Consider the following 10,453-nt stretch of genomic DNA (forward strand, 5'->3'; position numbering starts at 1 on the left):
AGTTCGGCTCCTTCCTCCACCTCAGGGCCGTGGTGGCCCTTCCTGAGGGCTTTGCTGAGCAGCAGTTCAGGAATCACAGAACCACGGGATCACTGAGGCTGGAAACGACCTCTGAGCTCACCGAGTCCATCCAGCCTGTGACCCGAGAGCCCCTTGTCACCCAGCCCAGGTCCCGAGCGGGAGGGCAGCGGGTGGAGGGGTTGGTGAGGGGTTTGTGAGGGGACCCTCAGCTCCCGCTCGGGGCCGCGCTCGGGGCCGCGCTCCCGCGGGAGGGAGGGCGGGCGGGCGCGCGCGGGGCAGGGCCGGGGCCGGGGCGCGTGCGCAGCGGCGGCCCCGCGCATGCGCAGGGGGGGCGCCGAGAGCCGCACCGGAGGCAGCGCGGGCGGCAGGTACCGGCGGAGCCGGGCCGGGACCGGGACAGGGGCCGGGGCCGGGCACAGGGTGAGGGCGGGCCGCGTCCCGCGGCGCTGTCCGGCCGGGCCCGGCGGTGTCCTGCGGGCCTCCCCGGGGCCTCCCCGGGCGTCCCCCGAGTCACCTTGCGGAGGGGCCGCGGGCCGCTCGCTCAGCGCCCTCAGCCCCGCGGGCCGCCCGGGGCGGGCCCGTCCCTGCGGCCCGGGCGCGGGGGTCCCGCCGGCGGTTGTCCCGGCCGGGAGGGCCGGGCCGGGGGGCGCGGGCAGGGCCCGGAGCCGTTACCGGTTGCGTAACGAGGCAGCGCCGGGGCGGGGGCGGCGCTCGCGCCCCCGGGGCCGCCGCCGAAAGGTGCGTGAGGGCGGTCACGGGCCGGGCCCCGCCGCGCCCCTCGGGACCGGCGCGGCGGCCTGAGGGCGCTTCTGCTTCTTGTGCGCGTTACGGGGGTTTTACGGTTACTCCACAGCCTCTTGTGTTTCCTTGCCCGCTTCCACCGCGTTTTGCGGGCCGGTGTCATCGCGTCTGGTTGATGGAGACCAGGGTTAAGAGTTGTGAAACTCTGAGCTCTGTTGCTCCAGACGATTTTTAGAGCTGTTTGTTATTAGCAAAGAATTTATGTATTTCAGTATGAGTTAATGTCGAGAATCCCTTTTTTTTTTTTTAATAACGTTTAAATACTTGCATAAAACTTAACATACACATTTAAACACGTAGAATACAGAAAATGTAGCTGTGTGCTGTAAAGAGAGGAGACATGTTAGGAGAGTGAACAGGCTCACAATTTTCAAGATGTCTCAACAGCCTTATGAAAATGAAGTGTAAACTGAACAGATTGTCCCCCAAAAGGGTGAGATTTAGATGAAGCAGGTGCTGGACAGGATGGTAAAGTCCTCCTTTACTGGATGTGTTTTCAGTGAAGCTGGTGTGGAGAGCCCCAAGACTGAAAGAGGCAGGGGGGTGATGTGTTTTCAGAAGCTGGGGTAGGGGGGTTTCTGGTGTCGGGTGTTGCAGAGAAGAATATGAACAAATGCATCAGAAGGAGAAATAACAAAGAATTACCCTTGAAACCAAAAGGAAGGAGCATCTCTGATAGCTTTTCTCTCCTGAAGCAGGTGTGCCTTCACAGTTATGCAAACTTAATCTAGAAGGGCAAGACTAATTTTCCACTGGGGAAGAGTTTTCCTACTCGTTTACTGTGGATTTTCTGATGCAAAATCCCTGAATTATGGTAACTAAAATGAATATATCATGTGAACTGTAATATCACGTGCCTGTCCTTTTGAGTTTTGCCCTCCAAAGTGGTTGTACCAGGGACCCATATTAGAAAATGTAGGTTTTGCTGCTGTGTATGCACAGTGCAGAGATACAGATGGTTACTGGACAGTGCACAGAGATCTCTGTGTCTTACACATCTCTGAAAAAGCTTTCTAGGAAGTCACAAGTGCAGATGGAAGTGAGGGATTGCTCAGTGCTGACCTTGCTTTGCCCTTTGGGGTCCCTTTCAGAAAGGGTCCTGCCAGGAAAGCAGTGTTTGCTCGTTATCAGAACAGTGATAAGGCTCCCATGAGCTCTTTCTGCAGTGGAAGAATGTGAGGCTGACGTTGGTGGGTGTAATAGCTGGGTTCAGAGTTCCCAAGTAATGGATTGGCTTTGGGAACTTCCTTGGATTGGAGCTTGTTTGTGACACAGCAACAGTGACACAAGGAGGACTTCTGACAGTTCCTTGTCAGTGAAGTACTGCTGGTCATAGATTTGTAAATGCTTTGGATATAGTTTGGATTTGATGCTGTTACACCTAAGATTCTTACAGCTCCCCATATGTTTCAGATCCAATGGCTGTACCACCGACGTACAGTGACTTGGGAAAGTCTGCCAGGGATGTGTTCAACAAGGGCTATGGTAAGTGAGGTGATTGTGGTTTGATAACCTTTCCTATTTTTTTCTTAGGCATCTTGAAAATGCCAATAGAAACATTAGTACCTCAGAGATCCCCTAATAGCTTGTGGTAGGAATTGGGCAGAGGCTTGGAGCACGTGGCACCTTCTGCATCTGAACTTTGGGCATGTGTCATGAAAATGCTGCAGTGGCAAAGAGTTAGAGGGGAAAGTTAGGAGTTTGACCTTAAGATGCACTCCAGAACAGTCTCTGGAAAATGCTCCACCCTTTACCTTCCAGTTTTTGTGTTTGGAGGCATTAAATCAGTGACAGTGATGTAGGCTGCCATAGGAGGCTGTATGTGGCAATAAACAGGTTCCTGAGGTAGAGTGACCTTTCTGTTAATCAGAGCAGCTGGCTGGTACAGCTGGAGAAGATATTGTCACAATATTTGCATTCGTCCCTTTTTGGGAACAGCACTAACAGTGTTGATGGTTTTTAATCTGGTTTTGTGTGTGATAAAGATTGCATTTGTATCCCAAATCCATATGCTACATAAAACTAAAAAGCACTGTGGTCTGGTCTCTGCCACCCTGGAGTTCAGGCTTTGCTAAAATTCAGCTCAAGATCCCTGCTTTAGTCTCAGTTATTTGGGGCTTAGTGTACCCTACCTGTGGTACTTTGGGTGTGCTGGAAACAAGCCTTGCTTGTGTATTGTAAAACAGGCCCTGTGTGCTGTTCTGTTTTCAGGATTTGGAATGGTCAAGTTGGAGTTGAAGACCAAGTCCACCAGTGGGGTGGTAAGTACTGGGGGCTCTCCACCTCCCCAGCATGGCAGTGGAGGGACAGAGCCCTGAGCTGGTTGGTGGCAGCAACTTGCTGGCAGGTGTTGCCTCCCTCTTTCATTTCTCATTTTAAAACTTGTAGCTGACTCAGATGTTTCTGAGCTGACATGGCAGTGCTGCTTCTCCTGTGGCCTGCAAGAATTCTCATTCCTCCCTGTTCCCATTGATGTGTCCCAGACAGGAGTTTCTTCACCTTACGTAGCTCTCATTTCTGCTTAGGAATACATTTGACTTTCCCTGCTGCTGTTGGTTTTCATAGGATTTTGAGTCTGGAAGGACTTTTATCCAAAAGGCCAAGTGGCACATAAGCACCACAGTTTAACTTAACTTCATTTTCACTCCTTTTCACTATGGTTACACTTCAAGACTTAATTAAAACTAAACAGTCCTTCTGCAGTGCCTTTTATGTAGAATTTGAGGGCTTAATTAAACTTTAGCACTTCAAGCAGCTAGAAAACGTTATGATCTGCACTTTAATGATGGAGAAGTGAAGCTTCCTCACGATTTCACAGGAGGCAAAACCAGGAATGGGCTTCATACTTTTGATCTTTACCAGAGGCATATGTTGTTTACTAAATAATATTTTTCTTACACTGACTCTCAGTTCTGTGCATGCTCCCACTTGATGCTGTTCTGACTGATGAGATGGTGCTGCTTTTCAGCCTACTTCATAAACATGTTTGCCTTAGCTCCCTCCTTCTCTTGCATTCTTATCATGCAAATGTGGTAAGTGCTTCCTTTAGTACTGCTGTATTCTGGCCCAGTTATGCTTTGGATGGGTTACTGCACTGTGCTCCAGGAACATGTAGGCCTGTGGGCTCTACACTATGTGCTCTCTACACCCTGTGCTCTCTACACTTCATCTGCCTCCACTTACTGACATCTCTTGATATGCAGTTTTCCTGGCTGGAAGTTTTGATTCTCAAATAATGTGCAAATAGTTAATTTTGCTGTCTTCAGAGTGTGATGGAACATGAACAACTGTAGTAAGTTCTAAAATGGGCTTTTTCTTTTCCATGCAATTTTCATTGGATGTTTATCCAGCTGGTAAGAATAGTGACTGTTTTGGCATGTTGGCTCTTCATTGCTTTGTCTTCCTTGTCTTCTGTGGTGCATACTGTCACTTGTGAACCATTCCATTGGGTGTAGTCAGTCCTGTTATCATCCACCTCGTGCAATTTAACTGTGTCCAGAGCTCTAAATCTGCTTTGTCATCCATGTGTGTAAAGCCATTTGCAATCTTTGCCCAACAGTCCACAACAAGAACACTGTAAGAACAGCAGGGGGAAAACAGGATAGGTGTGGTATTGATAGAGTTGTCTGTTGCTTCAGATTTTGTGCTTGTTGGTGTTTCTGCTGAGCATTCTGCTGCAGCAAAGTGGGGATGGAGGAGCTGAGGTAGGGAACAGTGTGAGATCTAATTCCTGCATGGGTACTGATAGTACCTCTGGTTGTTCTGATACAGAAACGTTTGGGTGTTTTCTGTGGACGTAGAAAACAACGATAGTGTCTGTTGGTTATAACTGTTGCAGAGATTGCAAGTGGTTTTGCCTGCTGAGTGCATGGCACTGCTGAAGGTGCCACCACGAACTGGAAGGTCAGTGGGAAGCTGTGCTTGGCTGCTGACCCGGCTGGGTGTGACACGGAGCCAGAATGAGTCTGGTTTTTCAGCTACAAAGAATTCCAGAAATGCTCCTCCACGAGCTGCTCTGGGAGACGCTCTGGTGACACGGGCAGAGATTGATGGCAGCAGATGTTGGCTTGTGCCTCCTGCTTCCAGAAGCAGCTCTAGTTCCTGACACCTGACAAAATGCTTTGGCTTTGGATCATGTGACAGTGCAGGTTCTTTGCCTTTGGCTTTGAGACAAGTGTTTACAACCTTCCCTTTGCTTGATCTGAGAAACAAGCCAAGCCTTTTTAATTGGTTACCTGCTCTAAGCTCAGGAGAGAGTTCCTTCTGAATTCTGAGGCAGATTTGAGACCTCTTTACTGACTTTGTGAAAGTGGCATCACAACACTGGGTAGCAGTGATGTCTGAAGGACAGTCCCACACATCCTGACTCTGTCACATGTCCCTGTTAGCTGGCTCCATGTGTGCTACAACTGCTGTGCTCTTGTAGTGCTGCATTAGCTCGAGTACCTGTCCCTCCCCTGCAGCGTCCCAGGCTGTGGGTGAGGGTGTTACCTGGCACTTCCAAACCATTTACTGACAGTCTTTGTGTCTTTGTACACTCTGCAAAGTCCAGAATTGTGAAGGTAATGTACACAGCATCCAGGAATAGGCCTGGAATGACAAGGATCTGGAAAGTCAGGGTTCCAAAGCTTGGATATATTGGAAATGGATACTGCCATCTCTTAAGCACTGTATTTTTCAGTATTTAAACTTCAAGAGAGACATAACTTGGAAATGTAATGACAGGTTATTTATCTTTTCTCAAGGAAAATATTTGAGAGATGGGGATAACAAATGAGGGCTGTTCTCAGATGCTTCTTAAAACCTAATTCCCACACCTTGCTTACTACTGTGGCAATATTCCTACTCACTGCTTTATACTGGGTTATGCATGAAACTCTTGAGTTATTCCAGGAGGAGAGATGTTTATTGAGACTTGAAGTCCCCTAAATAACAGGAAGCTCTGATGTTCCAGAACACACACAGCATGTTGCAGAACACACTGATCTTCAGTGAAGGATCACCTGACAGAGACCTCAGGGTGCTGGGGGGGGCAGGTTACTTTCTGATACTGGGAAGAAGAAAAGGTCTCTAATTTTAAGGTGCTTTCCAAAGGGTGACTCAGCTTCAGAAGTGCAGTTCCTGACTGAAGTAATGAGTGAGAAGTTGAGGGAGAAGGTACTGAAGTCATCCCCGTGGTGTATGAAGAGTCTCAGTGACATCAGGATAAAGGGGAGGGGGAACCACAATTAGGTTGCAGTAGTCAGTGTGAAAAGCATCAGTTCTCCAGAAGACACTTTCACTGCTGAAACATGGGAGAAAAAAATAATTACAACGAAGAAACACACGAGATGTTTGGAGAAATGTGGGAAAAATACATTTTCTTCTTTTTGCTGTTCATCTGACACTGTAAGTTGGGTGTAGGATTGCTTTTCCTAGGGGAGAGTGGGTTTTCAGGAGCACACCTCAGTAAAAGAAATACTCAGAACAGAGATGCCAAAAGCAGTAGCCTTTTGTGATGCAAAAATAATTATTTTAGGTGGGGATTGGGAAGAGGAGGAGGAGGATTTTGAGGATTCTGTCAAAAAGCCTGAGGGTAGCAGTTGTGAGTGCTGGACAAGTGGAAAAACTGAATGTAATTGAACCTCAAGAGTGCTGAAACTCATATTATGCTCTTGCCAGGACTTCACTGCAACTGGTTCTTCCAACACGGACACGGGCAAGGCCTCAGGCAGTCTAGAGACCAAATACAAGATGAAAGAGCACGGGCTGACGTTCACCCAGAAGTGGAACACGGATAACACGTTGGGAACAGAAGTTGCTGTGGAGGATCAGGTAAGAGGAAGTAGATCCTTTGGAAACGTTTCTGCAGCTGGTGTGAGAAAGTCTGGAGCTGAACAGGAAGCACTGGGGAGTGACAGCTGAACAGAACTAGCTGGAGTACTGCAAGAAGTGATGTGTCCTGGCAGAACACACAGGCTGGGGGTGCAGGGTGCTGGATTCCAGCAGAATGATCCAGGGGGATGGAGTTCCTGGAGTTACAGCCTTGTGGAATTACTTGGCTGGTTGAATGAACCAAAGTGTTATCCGTGAGCTGTGTAGAACTGTCACTGCTGCAGTCATGCAGGGAAAACAAAGAGGGCTCTCATCATTTTAAATGCTTTAATACACAGGGACTTAAGTTTGGCTGCCTTGAGATTGAATATATTTTGTAAGGTTGAAGAGAAAGATGAGCATTTGCAGCTTGGCACTGCTTACACGAAGGGTTGGCAGGGTACAGCACTCTCAAAACACACAGTTCTTTTTCAGATTAATAGGTTTATGCCTTTCACTTAATGCCTGAAGGTAATGGTGCCAAAGACAGTGAAAATTCTGTGGTGCCCTCTGCCCTGTATGGCCATTCATGTTTTACAGTGAACTCTGAAGATGCTGCAGGATGAGGGATTTAAACACATGGTTGTGTTTTGTTTTCTCTTTAGATAGGAAGCAGAGTTCTAGTAGTGAGTGTAACAAACCATGTTTCAGCAGAATTCTGAGCAGGTGTCTTGGTTTTTCTTTGCAGTTGGCTGGAGGATTGAAGGTGGCTCTTGACACTACATTTGTACCGAACACAGGGTAAATACTTAAATACCTGAATAAACCACGTCTCACACTCCCCTGTGCACTGCCACGGGTAAAATGGCATTTTCTCTCTGCAGGAAGAAGAGTGCAAAGTTGAAGACCTCCTACAAAAGAGAATATATAAATGTAGGCTGCAACATAGACATTGACCTCGCTGGGCCAACCGTGTATGGCTGGGCAGTGCTGGGCTATGAAGGCTGGCTGGCTGGCTACCAGATGGCTTTTGATACAGCCAAGTATAAGCTTTCACAAAATAACTTTGCCTTGGGATATAAGTCAGGAGACTTTCAGCTGCACACTAATGTGTAAGTATTCTCTGAGCCTAGGAAAATATTACCAGAGGAGCCAAACTGTAGGAATAGTTGCATTAGTGGACTTAGGTCAAAGGCAGGTGGATGGAAGGGGATGCTAATTTGTTTCCAAATAATTTGTATTCAGTGTTTTCATTTTCAGGGCACCTTTCCAACTCTTGTCTGCCTTGATAGCTTGTCTGAGAGTAATTTGGGGGTTTGTGTATGTAAGATAGTGACGTAGAGGCACTTTGTAAGTGTTAATTTGGAATTTAAATCTGTCAACTTTTAACTTCTGTTCTGGCACTAGATAAAAGAGCCTTCAATTAAACTACTGTACCTTCTCCCCCTCCCCACCATTGGTGTCCCTCAGAAGTGCCCAAGGTGAAGGAGAGAGGCCTCTGTTGTGCTGTGCTTGAGTGTGTCCAGCTGTCATTGTAGCTCTAGCCTGGGCATTCAGATCTCTGAGAGTCTGAAGATGGTGTATTTAAACAACTGCACTGCAGTAACATGTTCTCAGTCTCATCACTGCCAAAACTGAATCAGTCTCCTGGATTTATCCCTTCATGTGTTACCACAGGTTGGCTTGAGACAAGCAACCAGGTTATCTGGGTGTATTTTTTCTGTCAGAGCCTCAAAATGTAGGTCTCAGCTGTTGGAAAGTCTTGTCTATGATGATTGTGGGGAAGGGCTGACCTAAAGAGGTACTGAGCAAGGCAAGGCCTGACACACTTGCCTCTGTTAAAACAGGAATGATGGCACCGAGTTTGGTGGGTCTATTTATCAGAAGGTTAATAATAACGTTGAGACATCAGTCAATCTGGCATGGACTGCTGGCAGTAACAACACACGCTTTGGTATTGCTGCAAAGTACCAACTGGATGACAAGACTTCTCTTGTGGTAAGAACTTGGTTAAAGAAATGACTGTTTCAAGCTCCCACAAATACTGAAAATTTGTGTTATGAAGTAGTTGCTTTGACTAATTACCGAGTATAGTAGAGGTCAAACTGTGGCTTTTGTTGTGGTTCAAATTTAAATTGGGACCTCACAGGTTATACTTGTGAAATTAGGAAAAAAAAATAAATCTAAACCGTAATTTTGTCCACAGTGAAATAGTCTGATTAGTGTGATGGAGCCCTGCAAGATGTGTGTCAAAAGGTACTGAAAGGCTGTAGTGTTTTAATTCTCTAAGCCATAACATAAACCACTATTACAGTTACAGTGGTGGAAGTTCAGCCTTCTCCTGAGCTGACCCTCGAAAGTCAGCTGACACATGAAGTCAGTGCTGCTTCAGTTCTTGGTGTTAAAACAAGCATTTGTTTTGTTTCAAAACAAGACTCAGTTCCAGGACAATTCAGCCAGAATTAAAGATGAGAAATACTATTGTAAACAGCTCAAAACTTAGTAATGCAGAAAATGGGGTTTGCATATTCATGTATTTATTGCTCATTAAATGAAAAAAAAGTCACTCCTGAGTGATGTGAACAAGGCAGGCTTCTTTGGCTCTGAGGGACTGCAGCAAGGAGCTCTTTAAAGGATATGAAGACACAGTGCTGGGGGCAGTGAAGAACAGGGTGGCATTTTATCTGGGCATAATGGGGCCACCATTTGAGGAAAAGATTGCTTGGGCTGGAAACTCTTGAGAAAAGACTGGAATGTGCTCCTAACAGAGGTTACTCTACAAGTAGCTGAAGAGAATTAATGCATAAGCCGCCTTCTCAGGGCTGGGACAATGCTGAATATTTATGCACAGTGTATAACTCCTGTGCTTTCCTTTTCCCTGTAGGGCAAAGTGAACAATGCCAGCCTCATTGGACTCGGCTACACTCATGTCCTCCGACCCGGTACGTAAGTCTCACTGGCACAGCAAACAGTACTGAGTGCTACACTGGGGGGGATTTCCTGTCATCTTTAGAACAGGACAGGGGCACAGATGAGCTCAGTTTTGCACAGACTCACAGAAGGAAAGGGTTGCTTTAGGAACTGGGGTAGAGGCAGTGCTGAGCTCGGCTGCTGAGGGAGGGCACTGCCCAGGCTCTCACAGTGGGGTGGCTCTCATGACTTGCTTTCACAGGTGTTAAACTGACCGTCTCAGGCTTGATTGATGGCAAGAATTTCAATGCTGGAGGTCACAAAGTTGGGCTGGGATTTGAGCTGGAAGCTTAACACAGCTGTAAGTAAAACAACTGGTGGTGCTCTGGAAGGTGAAGGAAAAGTATACCCAGTGTGTTTCGGCCTTAATATACTCTGAAATTTGAAGAAGTGTGAACTTTCTGCTCTTCCAAAGAACGACTTTAACCCACTGCTGAAGGTCCAGAGAGTGCCAGCACAACAGAGGAAGACACTTGAAGGCGTGCATGGAAGTTGTGATGTTTGTGCCACATTTCAGTTTCCTGTATTTTAAATCTGTTCCTAAAAAACAGAAGAAAATCCAACCTCTCCCCCTTATTGTATTGCATTTTGCATGTCCTGTACTCCACAGCCTTTTCTAAAAGGTGGTCGCTGTGCTGTAGTGGAAATTTGGGTTTACATCGGAATGAAATAAATTGGTCCCAGTCGGAACAGAGGGTTGGTGTGTCTTGACTCTTAGCCAGGTTCAGAAAAGCTGTGTTCCATCTGGCTGTTCTTTTTTTTTTCTTTTGATGCAACTTTAAGCATGGCTAATAGATAACCTGCAAATGCTTTGTCACACTGTACCTGTACACTGAGCATTTCCTTCTCCTGGGGTTTCCAGGATAAC

General features: G+C 47.0%; 1 protein-coding gene across 3 annotated transcripts; it reads left to right on the forward strand.

The window, feature by feature from the left end:
* Positions 1-300: 300 nt before the first annotated feature.
* VDAC3 (voltage dependent anion channel 3) lies at positions 301-10,275 on the forward strand. 3 transcript variants are annotated; one of them, XM_027744316.2, is made up of 10 exons: positions 301-389; positions 2,236-2,307; positions 3,034-3,083; positions 3,142-3,144; positions 6,484-6,636; positions 7,364-7,416; positions 7,500-7,727; positions 8,463-8,613; positions 9,500-9,557; positions 9,788-10,275. In XM_027744316.2, the coding sequence occupies exons 2-10, from the start codon at positions 2,241-2,243 to the stop codon at positions 9,877-9,879; spliced, it is 855 nt and encodes a 284-aa protein (XP_027600117.1). In that variant the 5' UTR covers positions 301-389; positions 2,236-2,240; the 3' UTR covers positions 9,880-10,275. The 3 variants fall into 3 exon arrangements, with proteins under 3 accessions (XP_027600117.1, XP_027600116.1, XP_039242005.1); XM_039386071.1 differs by lacking the exon at positions 301-389 and adding an exon at positions 675-759; XM_027744315.2 differs by lacking the exon at positions 3,142-3,144 and having other exon boundaries at positions 308-389.
* Positions 10,276-10,453: the final 178 nt, after the last annotated feature.

The sequence above is a fragment of the Pipra filicauda genome, unplaced genomic scaffold, assembly GCF_003945595.2.
Source record: "Pipra filicauda isolate LSUMZ 115617 unplaced genomic scaffold, ASM394559v2 scaffold462_size518177_pilon, whole genome shotgun sequence".
NCBI lineage: Eukaryota > Metazoa > Chordata > Aves > Passeriformes > Pipridae > Pipra > Pipra filicauda.

What these genes read in the sequence shown, in the direction of transcription:
- VDAC3 (XM_027744316.2), top strand. Translation starts at nt 2,241, where the DNA reads ATGGCTGTACCACCGACGTACAGTGACTTGGGAAAGTCTGCCAGGGAT. An exon ending in AAGTTGCTGTGGAGGATCAG is followed by an intron (nt 6,637 to 7,363) that starts GTAAGAGGAAGT and finishes TTTTCTTTGCAG; the next exon opens with TTGGCTGGAGGATTGAAGGT. An exon ending in CACTCATGTCCTCCGACCCG is followed by an intron (nt 9,558 to 9,787) that starts GTACGTAAGTCT and finishes TTGCTTTCACAG; the next exon opens with GTGTTAAACTGACCGTCTCA.